General features: G+C 37.3%; 1 protein-coding gene across 1 annotated transcript in view; it reads left to right on the forward strand.

The window, feature by feature from the left end:
* ADGRA3 (adhesion G protein-coupled receptor A3) overlaps positions 1–20,652 on the forward strand; it is a 128,461-nt gene that overhangs the window by 60,447 nt on the left and 47,362 nt on the right. Inside the window, exons 5-10 of the mRNA XM_044225899.1 lie at positions 2,956–3,027; positions 5,463–5,623; positions 7,789–8,002; positions 12,479–12,643; positions 15,681–15,882; positions 16,789–16,944. Coding sequence (XP_044081834.1) covers positions 2,956–3,027; positions 5,463–5,623; positions 7,789–8,002; positions 12,479–12,643; positions 15,681–15,882; positions 16,789–16,944 — 970 coding nt within the window. The remainder of the gene's footprint in view (positions 1–2,955; positions 3,028–5,462; positions 5,624–7,788; positions 8,003–12,478; positions 12,644–15,680; positions 15,883–16,788; positions 16,945–20,652) is intronic.

Here is a 20,652-nt window from a genome sequence, read left to right on the forward strand (position 1 = left end):
AGAAATGAACTTCTGTGAAGTATCTGTCCTTTACTTAGGACCTTAATTTCCAGAGAGGTTGTTAGGAGCTTAACAGATCAAAAGCTTTCTTTTTCCCCCTTTTTGATCAGTGTAAATTTTTATTTTTGAGAATTATACCTTTAATACTTTTCTGTTAAAAATAACTGGTGAGTGGGGATGCCCTGGTGGCTTAGCTGGTTAAGCATCTGCCTTCAACTTAGGTCACAATGCTGGGGTCCCGGGATTGAGGACACCCGACACCCACCCCCCAGGGGAGGGGGCTCAGGGAGCCTGCTTCTCCCTCTCTCCTTGCCCCACCCCCTGCTTGTGCTCTGTCTGAAATGAATAAATAATGTTAAAAAAATAAATAATCAGTGAGTGATGTTTGTAAGAACTTCCTTTATACAACTGAGCAATTACTGAGATCATTAAGTAATAAAAGCACATACAGATTTGAAGGAAAAGTTAAACCTCCCTTCCATCACTTCAGATATATTGTGAGCTGGCCTGTACTAGTTATCTGGTGGATCATTTTCAGATTTTTCTGTTGCCCCCACAAAGGTACAAGCATACATACAGAGCTTTAAGTGTGTGCTATACTCAGCAATTTATTGAAAAAAATTATCAGCATGTCATTAATCTCTTTTCAAGAGGGTGACATGTTGATACAGTTCATGTTTGTTAATAATTACGGAATATTCCAAGTACAGAACTGATTATAATTTAGTCAATTATTCTTCTGTTGCAGGAGATTCCATTTGATTGCGTTTTCCCCTCCTTTTAACAAATTGGCCCTGGTAAACATCTCTTGTATATACATAGGTGATGCGTCATCATGCATATTTTACCTACAGGCATTCAAATGTATCTGTTTAGCAAAAAGTCAAGTAAATAAAGAGAAATTAAGATATTAAGAAACCACAGTGTAGAAGGTGGGCGTGGGGATGGATGGAGATAGTTCACCGGCTTCTCCATTCAGGGAGCTGATAGGACATGGGAGTAATGACTTTTCTGTGCTGGTTGTCATTCTCAGTACCTTTTTGCTTCTTTTGTGTAAGTATCTCAGAGCTGGTGTGTGGCTCTAGTGTTTTAAAACGTGTGTAAGTTTTTATGGTTCCCAAACCAAAGCCAGTTACTCTGGTGTTCAGCCAGCCTTGCTCCGACACTGGAGGGAAAATTGGTTCGTGTTGGGATTTACGGAGAGGATGGCATGTCTCACTTCAGTGTGATTCCTTCCTCTGTGATTTTTAAGAGGAAATAGCTAATAATATCTAATGATTAGAATGAAATTACCTAATAATTAGAATCTAATGATCCCTGTAAGATGCCATTATTTTTTTTATGCTTAAGTCCTATAGGTGTATGATAGAGTTTTATTTTCAACTTACCATTATGGAGTCTTCAAACTTGTAAAAAACAAAGCAAAAAAACCAAACATTAGAGACAATTGTGTAAGGAATCTCCACGCACCCTTTCCTCAGTCTTAACACTTGGCAGCTTCACAGCCGGCCTCGTTTTAGTTCCATCTGCCATCTCTTTGTCTTCCAGATCTGAGTAATCACATAATTCCACATAGAAAAGCCTCATAAAAATACTGTTGTTCGCTTTAATTGCATCTAGGTTCCTTTTTAAAAATACAGCAGTGATTTACACTTCCATCAGCAATACCCTTTTCAGAGGCTACATTCACTGTCCCCTCTTATACGCCAGGAAAGAGAAGGGCATCTCTTTCATTGTTCTTTTCATTGACAGATACCCTTTTTTTGTTTGTTTGTTTGCTTAAGTTCCCAGGTAGTTCTTCTGTGAAGATCAGAATCCTTTTATCCAGACATTTTCTATCAAAAATTTGTATGCTACATTTAAAAGCCAATCCAGAGATGTTTTTACTGAATTTCATTGTGCATTAATTTGTGAAGGATTGGCATTTGTGTAATATTAAGTCTTGCCATCCAGGAATACACTGCTGCAGGATCCATCTGTTAACTGTCACTTTCTCCCACATGGGAGGGATTCAGCCCAGACTCCAGAGGAGAGGCGGGCTTCCTCCCAGGTCTCAGGACATCTTCCTTGAGAATTCTGGGTTTAAGTTCTGTCTATTCTTGATACTACGACAGGTTCTGAACAGAGCTTGCGGTAGTTAGACCATCCTGCCATCTTCCCAGCTCTGTTTTACTATTAGAAGCTTCCTGAAGATAGAGTCTACATCCCGAATAGTCAGCCACCCCTATTGAGCATCTACTGTGTACCCCAGCTTATTACTATCTGCCTGGCAAATAAGACCCACAAGGCCTTCTGCTCTTGGAGCTTAGGGTCAAGTGTGGAATCGTTACGGGTATAACAAACCACCTCAAATTTTAGCATAGAGTGTTCTGGGTTTAATTCATATAAAACTATGCAAAGGTTGATAATATTTATTAGTCATCTGTTACAAGGGGAAACAAGATAGGTTAAGTAATTTGCCCAAGGACAACACTGAATTACGTGTTTTGAACCCTGGACTCATTGCACTCTGTTGACATATTTTATTCAGTTCCTGGGGGTTGGTGTCCCTGATTATTCAGGTTATCCCTGTCATTTTCTTGTTTTTACATTTCTGTTTTCTTAAGTGAAGCTGAGTTAACACATGAAGAGTAATTCACTTATAATGAGAGCGTGACTAAAGTTCTGGCTCAGTAAGGTAGCTTTTGGGTTCACCTGGTATTTGGTAGAAAGTCATTATCTGATAGTAATAATTTTAAAATAATTTTGTTACTTTATATAGATTAAGAACAAATTTCTTCACCCTTGGATAACGCATTTACTAGTTAACTATTTATAAGATTTAAAACAACTTTCATAAATTCTTTATAACATTACCCAGTGATTATAGGATATGCTAGCAAATTGTGTAAAATGATAAATAATTGTTAGTATTTTTTAAATGAAATTACTATTATTATTATTTTTTTTTCCTAGAAACCTTTCAGGGAATTTGTTTTCTTCATTATCTCAAGGAACTTTTGATTATCTTGGCTCACTACGGTCTTTGTAAGTAAGAATTTTTTTTCTGTTTTGATAAATATATCTTGGTTTTTAAAAATTAAAAAGTTATTAAATGGTTTCAGAGGCTTCATGGGGAAAATCTGGTGATTTTGCAAAAGTTAGACTCTCACTTGAGAGTGTGCATTCTCATCGAAAAACCTACTATAAACCTGAGTAATGTGTTTCAGACTGGAACAACCATTTTCTCCTGAGAATACTATATCTCTCTATGTTTAGAATAAATAAATTGACAATTAATTCTCTTTCATTTTATTTTAAAGTTAGGAAATATTTTATTGTTTGACTAGTTGATGAATCCTCAAAATATAAAATATCATCCCTCACTTTGAAGAATCTGTAATTAAGAATATTTTATGTTTTGGGGATTTACCTTTATCCTGTAACCCTTTCCCCAAACTGAATTCACAAGTTGTTACTGACATTGCTAGGAAAGTCTTGCTTTATGAAATCAATGCAAAATCATATGGACTTAGTTCTCTGTAGCTTTAGAATTGGTGGGGTTTTTTTCCCCCCCTCCTAGAGCAGTTTTGTTAACTGAGATTGTATGGGCGTGCCTTTTGACATTAATGGAATTTCAAGCTGAACTATAATGTATTTCAAACTATAAGTTATACTAATTTCTATTGGAAATACAGTTAAGTATAATGCTTTTTAAATTTTTATTGTGTATAATTTATGGGATTGACTGTTTTTCCAAGGAAGAATGTCTTCTTCCCTAGCAGTTGCTGTTTGGTGTTTCTTGACTTCTTTCCCACCATCCCTTCTCCTCCCCTCCGCTTCTCTGCTGTTTTTCTTGAATTTTCTAGACCTATCAGTTAGCAGTTTTCCTTGAGATGTAGCTAATACTTAGGCATTCATCTGGCTCCTTGCCATCATGGTGGACCCATGTACATGCTTCTGGAGCCATGTTGGATTAAACTCTGTCTGGTCTTTTTATTGCCATTATTTTTTAGTGAAAACATCTCTTTTTAGCATATTTAGTGGGCTCAGGTCTGCCACTTCTGTGAAGTTGAGAAAATAAAAAAGATGACAAAGAATAATCTGGCTTTTGAGACCCTGGATAGCAGGAATGGAAGAAGGATTTTCCTCCCAAATCGGGGGAAAATGGCCATTTTTTTCTTTCTTTCTTTCTTTTTTTTTTTTTTAAGATTTTATTTATTTATTCGACAGAGAGAGATCACAAGTACACAGAGAGACAGGCAGAGAGAGAGGAGGAAGCAGGCTCCCGTGGAGCAGAGAGCCTGCCTGATGTGGGGCTCTATCCTGGGACCTGAGCCAAAGGCAGAGGCTTTAACGGACTGAGCCACCCAGGCGCTCTGGCCAGTTTTTTTCTTTTATCCACTAGTGCTGGAAACTGACCAGAAGGTGGTGCTTAGGAGTTAGAAATTAGTCCAATTCTAATTCCCACCTTCCTTTTTTTTTTTTTTCCCCCCAGAACTAATAAGATAAAGTCTGTGCTGCTGTGCTGTGTTACGAGCACACGTTACGTTTGCTCCTTGAACTTTGATTTATTTGCATAGAACAGGTCACATTCTGTATTGGTGGTTATTGGTTTGTTCCACTATTATATAATGTCCTGCAGGTTGACAGGGGACAGTATCTGTATTTATTGTTATTAGCTGGACTTAGCACATCGTGCAACACATAAGTAGTGCTTTGTAAAACCAAGTATTCAATAAATTATGGTGCTTTTATCCCAGTTGTATATATTATCCTTTGTTTCTTATACCCAGGTGCCAACTTATAAAATTTCTTGCCTCATATAAAAATAATTCTGTATTTTCTTTCATATCAAGTATGAGGTATTCTTTTACTTTTAGTGGTTTAACTTTATACCCCTTAAGTTGGTAAGTATCTTGGTATCACTTGGTGCAAGTGGAGAAGTGTCCAAGAGAGTCTCCACTCTTGATAGACTCTGGTCAGACAAAATATAACCATGATAAATGGTCAAATATTCCTTTATGTTACCCAAATTAATAGTTTGTAGGCATTTAAGGCAAAAGCATGGCCATGATGCTAGAACAATTGGAGACGTGTTCAAGGTCAAGTGTTAGTGCCACCATGCTTACTGATGAATGGATAGAAATTGGATAGGCATAAAAGATGGGAGATTTGGTATTCCAGACCCTGGGACTGAGGAGCTTGTTGCCTAGAAGAGGGATGATAGCTAGATTCGTGTTTGCATACCAGCTTTGATTTCAACCATTTAGTCCCTGAATTACCAGGGAGATGTGCTGGGGTCAGCCATCCTGCCTGTCTTCTCACCGGAAAGGAAAACAGAACCAGTTGGTGTTGTGTGCCTCAGGCCACCGAGGGTGAGCACTGGTGTGCTTGTCACCCAAAGCAGAAGCCAGTATAAAGCAAACATGCTGTTTAATTTTATTCACCACACTCACTAATTTGTATTTTGAATGCTACAGAGAATTTCAGACTGAGTATCTTTTGTGTGATTGCAACATCTTGTGGATGCATCGCTGGGTGAAGGAGAGAAACATCACCGTACGGGACACGCGGTGTGTTTATCCAAAGTCCCTTCAGGCCCAGCCAGTCACGGGGGTGAAGCAGGAGTTGCTGACATGCGGTAAGGGAGAAGGGAAAGCAGAGGAAGGGTTTGCCGTATTTTACTTGTTACTCAGTTTTTCTTGACAGTCTGAAAGTTCTCTTTATACCGTGCTGGAATTGATTACAACCATTAATCTTCACGGATCTGATAATACATATTTAGTTTATGCGAACAGTTAAGTCAGCTGGATAAAAAATTGTTTTTTGGATTGGTGTTTAAGGTTCTTGGGTTCTGAACAGCTTTCTTTATGAGAAACAATTTCAGGGAATAGTATAGATCTTCAGATTTTTCCATTAGTTGGCAAACCAGGGGTTTGTTGGTAGTTAAAAAAAAGAATCTGAAGATGCAATCATTATTTGTTGGTAGGAGTGTGAAATAATAAATAATAGAGCCTTTTTGATACAGAATTTGGCAGTATGTGTCAGGGTTCTTAAAAATTTGATAGAGTTTGATCCAGTAATTCTACATGAGGGCTTAATTACTAGGAAATGATAAGCTTTGTATGTCAGTATTTAAATACAAGCCTATCTTTGAGTCTGAAAAATAGGGGATTGGTTGAATGTCTTGTGACACATTCATTTATAATATGCAGCTATTGAAAATCATGATTTTGAGTATTATCTGAAGGCTTGAGAGACATAAAATAACATTTATAAAAAGAAAAAGAAGAAAAAAAACATAAACCAAAAGCCATCCTTAAAATGATCAAAGGAGATTCCAGTTTAGTCTTTGTAGTGGGAAATAAGCAGTTGTGTACCAACATTTCTTCTTTATTATCATTACTGTTGTAGTTTCACAAGCAAAGTATGCTATTGGATGAAAATTAAGATTTGTGGAAAGAAACAGCATATACATGTATCAGATCATCATGATGTACTTTTAAAATATCTTATAATTTTGAATCGGGGAGGGGAGAATAAAGCAATTAAATGCATCTCTTAAAATTTTATTTGTCAGTTATACCTCAGTAAAGCTGGAAGAGAAGGGAAACTAAAAGAAGTAAACTAAAGCCCGTCTTGCATTGCATTCTTATCACTCAAAGGTAGCTGTTGTCAGAGATAACTTAGTATGTTTTCTTCATCTTTTTCTTGTACTTTGAACAAAATGTCATTATACTCTAATGATATTTTGTAACTTTTTTAAAACTGAGATTATGTAAACCCATTTCCTCTTCATATAAAATAGATGCATACCAATCCATGATATAGAAGTTGTTATCAGGTCTCTTTAGGTTGTTAATATTTTCTCTCTAAATAATTGTAAGGTTTAATTTCCTTGCATGCATGTTTGTATATGTATTGTTTTTCTTTAGAATAGACTGTTGCTAAAAGCAGTGGACAGTGGGCTAAATATTCTAAAGGCCTTTAATGAGCCCATGGTGTTTGTGTGTATTTTTGTATACATATTTAGAATTCCTCACTTTTATTTGTATGACTGGAAGGAAGTATACCAACTTTTTAACAGTGATGGTAATATATGGGATCTTAAAAGATTTTTCTTTACCTTTCTTTAAATGTTCTAAATTTTTTCATTAAGTATGTATTACTTATATAAGCAGAAACTAGTGGTTTAATCAAGGGTAATACTCTCTCCCAAATGTATTCTAAAATTATATATATTTATTAGTATTTACTTATCACTAGTTTCATTCTCGAGGTTTAAGTATCACTTTATGGTTTTTTTTTTTTTCTTTTTTTTTTTTTTTAGTAATTGCTTAGCTACCACCAAAAGGAACAACTTTAAATGTCAGGACTGATTATAAAATGGTTTCATTTCAATTTTACTAATTTTGTTTTCATCTAGGACCCATTTATCTCTGTAGGAGCCTTGTTGGTGCTAACATTCAAATGCTGGTTACTGAGGAAAACCGGTTTCTCCCATTTAAAATAATTTTAATTAGACTTTCTATAACTTTTTTAAAAATTTTATTTATTAGAGAGAGAGAGAGGTGTGTGCATGCATACATGAATGGGGGAGGGGCAGAGGAAGAGGGAAAAGCAGACTCCCCACTGAGCAGGCGGCCTGACTCGGGGCTCCATCCCAGGACCTGGAAATCATGACCTGAGCCTAAGGTAGATGCCTAACTGACTGAGCCACCCAGGTTGCCCCTCTGTAACTTTTAATTCTGGAGTGTGAATATAGTATTGTGTTTGTTTACTAAGTTTTTGTTTTCTTGTCTGTAGATCCACCCCTCGAATTACCATCTTTCTACATGACTCCGTCTCATCGCCAAGTGGTGTTTGAAGGAGACAGCCTTCCTTTCCAGTGTATGGCTTCATATATTGATCAGGACATGCAAGTGTTGTGGTATCAGGATGGACGGATAGTTGAAACTGATGAATCACAAGGTATCTTTGTTGAAAAGAACATGATTCACAACTGCTCGTTGATCGCAAGGTAAACTTTTTTAGATGAGGAATTGTCTCTGTGGATTTTATTTATTTCAAAATTGTCACGTTTAGTTAGAACTTAAATTGATATTTTATCTTCTTGCGTTTAAAAATGCAAACCTTTGGGTTTCCTTTTCCTGATTATTACTCATCTCCAGAAATTAAGTAGCTACCTTTTCCATCCAATTGTGACCAAAAAACATAGGATTAAAAGAAAACACTGTTAAACTTTTTGTTTAAAGTTTTAGGTGGGAAAAGGTAAACTTTTAATGCCAAACATAATTTCTAACCAGTTATTGCTGCTAAACTCTGATTTTCACTTTTAGTAATCACCTAATTTTCACTCTGTTGATTAAGGCTACATCTTACGAGATTTCCTTTCTCTGTTCCACTAGTATAAAAGAATATAACACCTGTCCTATTAATTCCATGCCTGGAATGATCATTAATCATTAATTCAAATGATTATTGATTCATTAATTCAGATTCAAAATCATTAATTCAAATTAACTTTATAAAATGCAAAAAATAGAGTGAAGATATATGTATTATCATCACTATGTATTTTGTTTTGGTAAAATCTTTATCTGTAGGCATTGAATTTCCTTTTTCTTCTCCCTCCCCAACCTCTCTCTGTTTCTGCATGTCTCTGTCTCTCTTTCTTTTTTTCCTTTCTACCAAATTCTTAAAGGCAGAACTCAACTTGACTATTTAATAATAGATTTATAGTTTCCACACTCCGCCAGGACGTCTTAGGGTAATAAGAATCACTTCAGATTCATATAAGTTCCATTAAAAAAAATCTATATCTATCTATCTAGAAAATAAAGACCCTCTGAGTTGAGAATCATGTCTGTGAGTTTTGGGGGTAGAGTGTTCTATTTTATAATTTCTGTTTCCCTCCTGAGATTTCCTGTCTTGTTTACTAGAAGCATATTTTCCTTTGTGTCTTCGAACATATTTATGGTAGATGCTTTCCAATCCTTGCCTGCTGTTTCCAACATCTGGGTCATCTTGGGATCATCATCCCTGACTACTTTGCTTATGTATATATTTTATATTTTACTATTTTAAAAAAAATACTGTTTATGTGTCTAGTAATGTTGGATTCTATCCTGAACAGTATGAATGATTCACTATAGAGAAGCTGGCAAAGTATAGGCTATGGGCCACATGTAGCCTATGGGCCTATGGGCGAAGAATATTTTTTACATTTGTAAATGGTTACATTTCACATGGTTATATAAGTAGCTATATAATATCTTCGATGTTGCTTCTTGTCCAGAAAAGCCCAAAGTAATTACTATCCTGCCTTTAAGGAAAACCACTTCTTGCAAATTCCTGACTGGATTCTCTTCTATTTGCTTGAAGTCAGTTGGTTTTTGTTCCTTCAAGCAGTTAGTTTGGCTAATCTCAAACTCCTAGTTTTGTCTTTTCTGTTATGGCAGCAGCTGAAATCTGCTTGGACCCTGCTCTGTCTGTGGGAACCAGGGGCCAGTTAGAGATAGGCGTCAATTTCATATGCAGAAGTTTGGGCTTCCAGCCACGTTCCTTTCTTCCTCTGTGCTCTGATTTTTCAGCGAGTAAGGCTGTGAATTTCTGTTTGAGTTGGACCTGTCCTTGGACAAAAGCCATTGAAAACCATTTCCTGCTCTTACTCCCCAGTGCTGATGCCTTCTTCCCAGGGTCAACTTCTCTCTGGTTTCTGCTTGTTTTGGATCACTGGCCATGTGTTTGGATAGTTGTCATTTTTGTAGTTTTTCTAGAGCTTATAAGTAATAGTGAACTGCAAGGTGGGTAGTTTAGTAGAAGCAGGTCTGCTATAACCAGAATCAGGGTTCCTTTATTAGGGAATAAGATTGTTAGAAACAGTTAATTAGGTCCCAGTGAGAAGACTCTTGTTACCTTACTTGTATTGTGGTGATAAGTTCATAGGCGTATACATATGTTAAACTCATTAAGATGTGAGCTTTAAGCAATTTATTATATGAATAGGTAATAATTGACACATGCTATAACAATAAAGCTTTAAAAATATACACAACCCTGGAAGCACCTGGGTGGCTCAGTTGGTTAAGTTGTCCAACTTCTGATTTCAGCTCAGTCATAATCTCAGGGTCTTGAGATCAAGTGCCACATCAGACTCCATGCTGGGCATGGAGCCTGCTTAAGATTCTGTCTTCCCTCTCCCTCTGTCCCTTGCCCTCCCCACCTCCCACTCCTGATCATGCTTATGCTCTCTTTAATTTAAAACTCTTAAATTAAATTAAAACTTTTGCAACTGTGAAGTAACTAGGTTAACTTTATAAATTTATTTTTGCAAGTCATACTTTAAATTCTTTATAGCAGTACAGAAAATTAATTCTAAGGTTAGCATCCTTGCCTAATAGTTTTTTTGGGAGGGACACTTGACTCCTGTGAAAATCTTCCATATGAAGACTGTAGTCCTTTACCCAGAATTTGCCTCCATATTAATAAAAGAGTTGCAGAAAAAGGAAATACAGTTATTGAATTGGTTAACCTGAGATAGCTGTTCATTCTTCATTAGTTTCTTTATGTTATCCATCCTTCATTAGTAAGAATCAGAGTTTGTAGTTTTCCTCAAAGATGAAATTGAAGCCGCCTCTTCCTCCTTAAATTTCTAAATATGCTGCCTTGTAGGTTCCTGGAAATTCTATTCTGGTCGTTAGTTTTCAGACATTGAAGGTATTGCTAAAGGTCATCTTTAAAAACATGTTGGCAGGGGCACCTGGGTGGCTCAGTGGGTTAAAGCCTCTGCCTTTGGCTCAGGTCATGATCCCAGGGTCCTGGGATCAAGTCCCACATCGGGTTCTCTGCTCAGCAGGGAGCCTGCTTCCTCCTCTCTCTCTGCCTGCCTCTCTGTCTACCTGTGATCTCTGTCAAATAAATAAATAAAAATCTTAAACAAAACAAAACAAAACAAAAACATGTTGGCAAAATATGTGAGGACCGTAGCTCCCTGTGGGTGTGCTGAAGTGCCCTGGGACATCACAATGAGTTCACCTAGAGAGCTGCTATGGGGTATTTTAAGCTTTGGAAGAAGCATGGTAATGCTTGATGCTTGTGGGACCACATGGCTACCAGCCCTTGGCAGTGATGATGTCCTTTGATCATGCTGCCTTCCTTTTGCTGGTGCCATCCTTGAGGGTGCCGATTTCTTGGTGATTACTATGGTGCAATGCAAATACTGTGAGAAAGTTATCGTGGAACATGAAGTAAGGGTCTCGCTGTCCTGTATTTGACGTTAGATTAATTTTGGAGTGCTCAAAAGACAAATATAGCCCATCAGGAAGTTGGGTTATTTAGGAATGAAATACTTATCTCAAATTGATGTGCCTTATTTTTTCAAATGACTATGAAGTTATTAGGACATAGGTACACAGTTTTGGGATGTAATTAATAATTAGACCATTGGAGGTATTTCTTTTGGGTTTGGGGCTCTGTCGAACAGTTTTCTGGTCAGTGAAGGTGCTGTGAACCAAGGACTTTTGAGAACCTCTGGATTAGAGAATGATTGCTTATTTTGGAATTTCATTGTTTAAATTTAATGTGAAATACTTTTTATGTCACTTTATCTTGAATATATTTATTATAGCATATTCGTTTATTCACTGACTTAATTAACAAAGATTATAAACATTTTCTCTGATTCAGAGTAATAGCGCCTCAAGGCCTTTATTAGAACATATGATGTTGTATAGCCATTAATGATGTAGGAGACTGGAAAAATGTGTCTTAACTTCAAGGCATAACTTTGTAAATTAATTAAAATGATACATCCTTTATGTCTAATTATCTCTTTATTTTTCTATTTACATAAGAGGATAGCGTGGTAGGCCATGTGGTGGGGAGAAAGGTTAATTGAAGGTTCTGACATTTGCTCTTTAATTAACAGGCCTTATATTAGAGAATTAGGAGTTCATCTTGAAAATTGAATTTACTGACAGCTCTTTAGAAATATAGCTATTTTACAAATTGAAGTATACCTTTACATGGAAAACTCCTTTTGTTAAAACATTAATTGGTAATTTATTAAAGCTTTTTAGAGACTTAATGAGTTCCTCTGTAAAATATCCTTAAATATTTTCTTAATTATTCACTTAGTAATATTAATCTCCTTCCTTCATGCTTGAATATTTCCCTCCGAATCAGTGAAAAGGTAGACCTATCTCGGAAACGTCTCCATTAGTTTTGCCTGAAGAACATGCTGTGACGTTTCCACCTTTGGGTTTGCTGTTCCCGTTCCTGGCTGCGTCCTGTTCTCCCTTCGCCTGCTTGTCTAGACTTGCTGCTGAAGTGCTTAAGTGGAGGGACCATTTTCTAAATTCATTTTTATCTAACAGGTGCTTTACCCACACTGTGCATTCAGACATAACTTGCTAAATGAATGATCGAAGCCTGGGTTGTCTGCCTTTTTTGTCTAACCATTTTTTCTCTGTCTTTAAAATCTTTTTCCATGCAGTGCCCTAACCATTTCTAATATTCAGGCTGGATCAACCGGAAATTGGGGCTGTCACGTCCAGACCAAACGCGGGAACAATACGAGAACTGTCGATATTGTGGTGTTAGAAAGCTCTGCACAGTACTGTCCTCCCGAGAGGGTGGTAAACAATAAAGGGGAGTTCAGGTCAGTGACATGGAGAGTGCTGGAAAAATGATCTGCCCATATCTGTTTTTATTCTTAAAGGTGCATAATTGGTCTACTATCCTCAAGAAGGAAATTTAAGAATATGTATGTATTCATATATATGTCCTTGTATATCTAAGGACTGCCCTTCAGAACAGTGATGTCAGAGTCATGTATGAAGATTAAGAAGAAAACGTGCCTGGATTGTATCTCAGTTACGTTGATTTAACAGTCTCTGCAGACAGAGTGTTTCACGTTTCATGGTTTGTTGTAAAATTTAAGAACCACTACTTTAGGGAAACATTTTGGAAATTCTACTAGAATTGCAGAATTCAAAAGGCTAATGGTGTGTCCTGTTTTTTTTTTAACGGCTTTTTTATGGATGAACTTCAGAAGGTTTTGTATTGCTTAAGTTACTTTTAACTATTGGCAGTTAAGTAGACGTGATAATTAGGAGAAAGCCAAGTTCATTTTCCTCTCCTGTTTGGTTCTAAGCAAGAACAATTTTGGGAAATGAAAGATTTTCGATGGCTGAAACTTCGGGAGCCATTGGTGTTGGGCTCTGTGTTGAGAGGAGCAGAATGAGTGGAATAATCCTTTTTTTTTTTTTTTTTTAAATCAGAAATTTAGAATTTGTGAGAGGTAACCACGTTTGTCTTAAACTCTCCTCACTTTCAAGGTAGTTTTAAAAACGTCTTTTAAGTATATTACTATTTAATGTTTTTTACGTTCAGGATTTTAATAAGGACCTTGTAGTTGATTAAATGAAGGGAAATATGAAGGGAAATTTACAGCAGCATAAAGTTTGTTGAATACCCAGTTTGTACTCCTGTGATTGCTACTCCTACTGCCCAAATTTTAAGGGTAAGAAAAGTCTTTGGTATTAATCTTTTAAATCCAAGGTGAATGATTTCACTCATATGTGGAATTTAAGAAACAAAACAGAAGAGCATGGCGGAAGAGAGGGAAAAGTAAAACGACAAAATCATTGAGGGAGACAAACCCCAAAAGACTCTTAATCATAGGAAATAAACAGAGGGTTGCTGGAGGGGAGGGGGATGGGGGGGATGGGGTAACTGGATGATGGACATTAAGGAGGGCACATGACTTATAATGAGCACTGTGTGTGATATAAGACTGATGAATCACTGCCCCCCACCTCTGGACCTAATAATATACTATATGTTAATGAATTGAATTTAAATGAATTTTAAAGGATAAATAAGTAAATAAAAATGAAAAATAAATCGAAGGTGAAGAAGCAGTAGCAACATCTTTAGCTCAGCTAATTCTCAAGTACTTTTTAAAAAACCATCTTTTGTCCTTTAAAAAATAAATTCTCCCTGACCTGAGTATATGGAAATAAATATTTATTACTGCCAATGGATAAGTCCTTTATGTAGATTAACTGTTAATAGATGATATTTATCTGTATACTTTAAAGCAAAACAGATAGCATTTGTGAATTTTGTGATATTCTGCATCTTTTATTAAGTAATCATAATGTTTTCCATTTATGGTGGATTTTCTATTTTTGCTCATAATTTGACTATTTTACATTTTTAAAAATAGAAGAAGAATCTGATTATTTGACTGATTAATGAATTAGCTTTTGACACTCCTTAGTGTATTATGCAGTTAAACTTTCACTGCATTAATAGGATTTGGTTTAGTGTTGCCTAATCTGTTTATGCAGATTTGGGGAATTAATTATATTTTGGTATGACTGCTATTTTAATTTATTAGTCCCTATGTTATAGGTCAACTGTAACTTCCATTAAATATATTCAGTTCAGGGGCACCTGGGTGGCTCAGTGGGTTAAAGCCTCTGCCTTCGGCTCAGGTCATGATCCCAGGGTCCTGGGATCGAGCCCCGCATCGGGCTCTCTGCTCAGCAGGGAGCCTGCTTCCTCCTCTCTCTCTCTCTGCCTACTTCTCTGCCTACTTGTGATCTCTGTCTGTCAAATAAATAAATAAAATCTTTAAAATATATATATATACATATACATATACATATACATATACATATACATACATATATATATATATATATATATATATATATATATTCAGTTCATTCCCAGTTTTGGAGAAGGCTCACAGGACAGATTTCTTCCAACTGTTAGTGACAATCTGGGCCCACAGATTGGTGTAGTCACTTGCTCAGAGGGTACCTTCTCCCAGATAAATTCAGCTGTGTACTTTGTTGGAGGTCTGCTAGGCTGCCCCATGTGCAGAAGTTTATTAGGTGGACTCTGGGACCCAGCATGTAGTTGTAGTCACAGGTAAGAGAGATTATAGTGATATAGTAAGATAGGGAGACGGATAGCAAGAGAAAAGACATAGGTGCATTCTGGAGATCCAAGGGCAGGCTTCTTCCCATTCCTCCTCCAGCCATGAAGGGCAGCAACCCTATATGGAGGTGGATACAGGGTTGCTGCCCAGGGAAGCGGGTTGGAGACTCAGTATCCAAAGTTCTTATTGCTGGTGGAGGAGGCACCCTCTGTCTAGCATGTACCGTAATTTCAGACTCCCAGCCAGAAAGCAAGTTCCAGCATACACTGTACTGCTTGTCCAAACAGTGTAGGCATGGTGAACACCACTTACCAGTTAACTGTTCGTGGGAAGACTCCCTCAAGTCCCAGATTTCTATATACCACTGAAGGGCCAGGGCAACAAAGCAGGCCTTGCTAAGGATAGCAGTTCTGTACCTGCTTTGGTGACTTGTCTGCACACCTGGGAACTGTCTTTTTCTTTTTTTACTGGCTAGAAGACCATTTTCCTGTGTGTCTATAGCAGCATTTAGAACATTTTAAGAAAATATCCTCTGGTATTGAAATAAATGTGGCTGATAGTTTATATGAGCCTAGTCCATGCTAGCCTTTTAATTTTTTTAAACTCGTTATTCTGAAAGGAATTTGCTGCTTCTTGATTTTTCTCTATGATTATCCATGACCAGTCCTACCCCTCCATTTTCCTCCGCTGTTACTTGTGTCCACATAGGATTTCTCATCCTGTTCTGTCTCCGCCTGTCTAGGTGGCCCAGGACGTTAGCTGGCATTACTGCGTACCTTCAGTGCACGCGGAATACCCATGGCAGTGGGATCTATCCCGGAAACCCCCAGGATGAGAGGAAGGCTTGGCGCAGATGCGACAGAGGTGGCTTCTGGGCCAGTGATGATTATTCTCGCTGCCAGTATGCAAACGATGTCACTAGGGTGCTTTATATGTTTAATCAGGTAACTACAAAGTCTTCCCCTTTGCTGAGGTTGTTAATGTATGTTAGTTGAAATTCCAGGTGTGTGTGTGTGTGTTTGTTTTAAATACGAGTAAAGCATGAGGATGGGTGTTTACATTCAGTTGATCTGTGTTCAGGGTCAGGCCTGGTCACCACCCCCTGTATTCAGGGCCCTCTGTGGTATCTGCTTTCCTTTCCAGTCGCTGCCTTTGTTTGAATATCTTTACCACCTGTATCCACTGGAACAAATCCCAGCCCTCCTTCAAATCCATCTGGGAAGCTGCCTTTTGGGCTTCTTGTATAATCTCTTTGTCACCTGGGATCCCTTGTCATACGCATGCTCCTCAGACGCCTTTTTCTTGTCTCCGTTCTATGCGTCCGCTGTAAACCTGACCAGATGAGAAACAGCTGGAAGATGGTTTCTGTGTCACACATTTTCTTATACTCCTTGGTAGCTGTTACACCCTTTGTGGAATGGTTGGTGCCAAGTTGTGTTTAAGTCAATAAATAAGCAAATGTAGGACATTACTGGCAGTGCGTGGTGGTGCAGATAAATGCTTCCTCCTGCCGTGCGCTGGGCTCCAGGGGAGTTATCGATCTCCCAGTTGGAATACTCCGGAAAGCCTTTACTAAGCAATTGACATGGAGTGTGGAGAATTTGGATAAGTACAGAGGGAGAGATGGTGCAGTGTGTTTACTGGATGTATTTTTACGTATTATTATATTTCAAAGTTAAAAAAAAAATTTTTGTTCAGGTTAGTGACTGTTATAATTCCAGTTTCCTCAGGTTTGAAAAAATGTTTTAAGAAGGTCCTGGTGATAAACGATAAAGAGTTTGAATTCATTGCCATGTTTTGAAATGTGAAGATGTCAAAATTCATTGTTCATTTTTGCCTTCTTAATGTAGATGCCTCTCAATCTTACTAATGCTGTGGCCACGGCCCGGCAGTTACTGGCTTATACCGTGGAAGCCGCCAATTTTTCTGACAAGATGGATGTTATATTTGTGGCTGAAATGATAGAAAAATTTGGAAGATTTACCAAAGAGGAAAAGTCCAAAGAGGTATTTTTCTGGTTCCCCTTTGTAGCATATAGCATGTCAACAAAGACTCACGTGGCAGAGCTCTCTATTTTCAAAATCGTTTTATATTTGCTCTCTTTTAATTAAATGCACTTTAATTTCCAACATTATTGTGGAGAAATTTAGGCTTCATTGATTATAATCATCTGTTGTTGGAAGGGATAGAGGTGAACAATCCGTTCTTGGAAATTAAGGTACCGTGACAGAGCAGAGCAACGTCCTGCGCCCACGTTGTGTGTTGGCTGCAGCTTCTCTCGGGCATTCTGGGATTTCTCTTATCCACACAGCCATGTGTTCATCCTTTTCGCTCTCCCTCTCTCACTCACTCTCTCTTTTTTCCAGTTTTATTGAGAAATATATTAATTTAAGGTGTATAGCATGATGGTTTGTTTTACAAATGTTGTGAAAGGATCACCACAGTAAGTTAAGCTAACATCCATCTTCCCATAGAGATACAATAAAAAGAAAAGGGAAGACAGGAAGACATTTCTTTGTGTGGTGGGGGCTGTTAGGATTTACCCTAACAACTTTGCTGTATACCACACAGCAGTGGAGCTCTTAGCTGGGTCACCATCTGTATTTCTTATCTCTAGCACTTACCTCATGACTGGAAGTTTGCACCTTCTTCCCCCTCTTCCCCCTCCCGCACCCTCTGCCCCTGGTATTAAGTTTGTTCTTGTTCTGTGAGCTTTCTTTTTGCCCACATGTAAATGAGATCAACGTATTTGTCTTTGTCTGATTTATGTCACTTAGCCTAATGTCTTCAAGGTCCCTCCATGTTGGAACAGGTGATAGGATTTCCTCATTTTTTGTGGCTATGTTCCTGTGTGTGTGTGTGTGTGTGTGTGTTCCTCCATATTCCTCTATGTGTGTGCATGTGTATATCACAGTTTCTTTCCTTTATTACTTAGGTTGTTTCATGTCTTGGCTATTATCAGTTAATGCTGTTATGAACATGGGGGTACAGATATGTTGTCAAGTTAGGGTTTTCGCTTCCTTTGGATATATTTCTAGAAGTGGTATTTTGGGATCATGTGGTAGCTTTGGTTTTAACTTTTTTAGGGTTCCCCATATTGTTTTGCATAGTGGCTCTACAGATTTACATTTTTACTCAGTACACAAAGGTTCCCCTTTCCTTATATTTTTGCAAGTATTTTCTTGTCTTTTTGGTGATGGCCATTCTACCAAGTGTGAGGTGGTGCCTTACTGTGTTTTTAATTTGTATTTCCCTGATGTCTAGGGATGTCGAAGACCTTTTCGTGTACCTGTTGGCCTTTGATACATGTTCTTCGGAGAAGTATCTATTCATGTCCTTTGCCCGTTTTTAAATTTTTTTTTTTTTGGTTGTTTTTGCTATTGAGTTATTTTGAGTTCTTTTTATTTTTGCATATTAACTCCTTACTAGATAAATGGTTGACACTGTCTTTTCTCCATTGAGTATTATTGCTCCTTTGCCCAATACTATCTTCTGCTACCTTTGAGCTCAGTTTGCTCTTTTCTTTCTAGATCTTTAAGGCATAGAGTTATGTGGGATCTTTCTTGTTTCTTAATATAAGTGTTTATATTAGAACTGCTTTTGCTGCATCTCACAAGTTTTGATATATTGTGTTTCCATTTTTGTTTGTGTCAAGAACCTTTTTTTTTTTTTTAAAGGTTTTATTTTTAAGTAATCCCTATGCTTAACATGGGGCTTAAACTTAGAACCCAGAGATCAAGAGTCACATGCTCTACCAAGTGAGCTGGCCAGCCACACATTCCTCAGGAGCCCTTTTTAATTTCCTTTAATTTCTTCTTTGCACCATCGATTATTGGTAGAGTGTTTAATTTCCATGTGTTTGTGAGTGAATTTTTTAGTTTCCTTCTTGCTGCTGATTTCTAGATTCGTGTCATTGTGGGCAGAAAAGATGATGTCTGTGTTCTTGAATTTGTTAAAACTTGTTTTGTGGCCCAACCTATGGTCCATTCTAGGAAATGTTCTGTGTGTGCTTGAGAAGAATGTATATTCTGCTTTTGTTGGGTAGAATGCTCTGTGTATGTCTCTTAGGGCCATTTCATCTATAGTATTACTCACATCCACTGTTTCCTTTTGATTGTCTAGATGATCTGTCCATTGTTGAGAGCAGGGTTTCAAAGATGGCAACTACTATTGTCTTACTGTTTGTCTCTCCTTGTAGTTCTGGTTTTGCTTTGTGTTTTTTTTTTTTTAAGATTTTGTTTATTTGACAGACAGAGATCACAAGTAGGCAGAGGTGGGCAGAGAGAGAGAGAGGGAGGGAAGCAGGCTCCCCGCTGAGCAGAGAGCCTGATGCGGGACTCGATCCCAAGACCCTGGGATCATGACCTGAGCCGAAGGCAGAGGCTTTAACCCACTGAGCCACCCAGGTGCCCCTCTGTTTTTGCTTTGTGTATTTACGTGTTCCAGTGTTGGATTTACAATTGTTAACCTCTTGTTACATTGATCTCCTTATATTGTATAATGATCTGTTTATTTTTTTACTACTTTTAAAGTCCATTTTGTCCAATACAGATACAGCTACCTTCTTTGTTTTGTGTTGGGTTTGGTTATCATTTGCTTGTAAGGTCTTTTTCCATCCTTTTATTATCAGTCTAGGTGTGTCTTTAAGGCTAAAGTAAGACTGTATGCAGCATCTTGTTGGATTTTTGCTTCTTGTAGTTTTGTCTTTATCTTTTAAACCAGTCTGTGTCTTTTAATTAGAGAATTTAATTTTGTTACATTGAAAGTAATTATTGATAGTCCTTACTGTTGTTACTACTGATAGAATTTACTGTTGTCATTTTGTTGTTCTGTAGATCCTGGTTGTTTTGTAGATCCATTATTCTATGATTATTATCCTTTTTGGTTTTCTGATGTCTTTTGATATCAATATATTTTGACTTCTTGTTTTCTTTTGTGTAATTAGTATAAGATTTTTCTGTGCCATCTCCACGAGGCTTACATAAAACATCTTATAACTTACAGCACATGTTTTAAACTGACAACAAATTTAGTAGAGTTTGTAAGCTTTACCTTTTCCTTCTTCTCTTCTTCACGTGTTAGTTTTATGCCGTTATTATTTAAACAATGTGAAAAACATGTAGGGGTGCTTGGCTGGTTCAGTCTGTAAAGCATTTGACTTCTGATCTTGGGTCACGAGTTGGAGCCCCATGTGTGGTATAGAGTTCACATAAAAAATATTCAAGAAATATCATGTAAATTTTAACAGATTATTGTCATTATGGTTGTTTTAAGTGTACTCTTAACTTCCAGAGTTTTAAGCAAATTATACACCGCTATCGTCATCTTGCAAAATGTAAAAAGCCTATATATTTACCACTACCAGTGAGATTTGCATTACTTTTCTGTGTTTTTATGATGTTAGCAGTCTTTTACTTCTACTCAGAGAACACCCTTTAGCATTTCTTTTAAGGCCAATCTGGTGGTAATGAACTCACTCAGCTTTTGTTGGTTTGGGAAGGTCTTAGTCCTTTCTTTGTTTCTGAAGGACAGGTTTTTTGGGTGTAGAATTCCTGGCAGACAGTTATTTTCTGTCAGTATTTTGAACATGTCATCCTCTTCTCTCCTTGATGAAAATATTTCTTTTGAAAAATCCACTGAGAGTCTTCTGGTGTCTCCCTTGTATGTAACTTCCCTCTTTTCTCTTACTGCCCTTAAATTATTTGTCTTTGACT

This window comes from Neovison vison, chromosome 11 (assembly GCF_020171115.1).
Source record: "Neovison vison isolate M4711 chromosome 11, ASM_NN_V1, whole genome shotgun sequence".
Taxonomy (NCBI): domain Eukaryota; kingdom Metazoa; phylum Chordata; class Mammalia; order Carnivora; family Mustelidae; genus Neogale; species Neogale vison.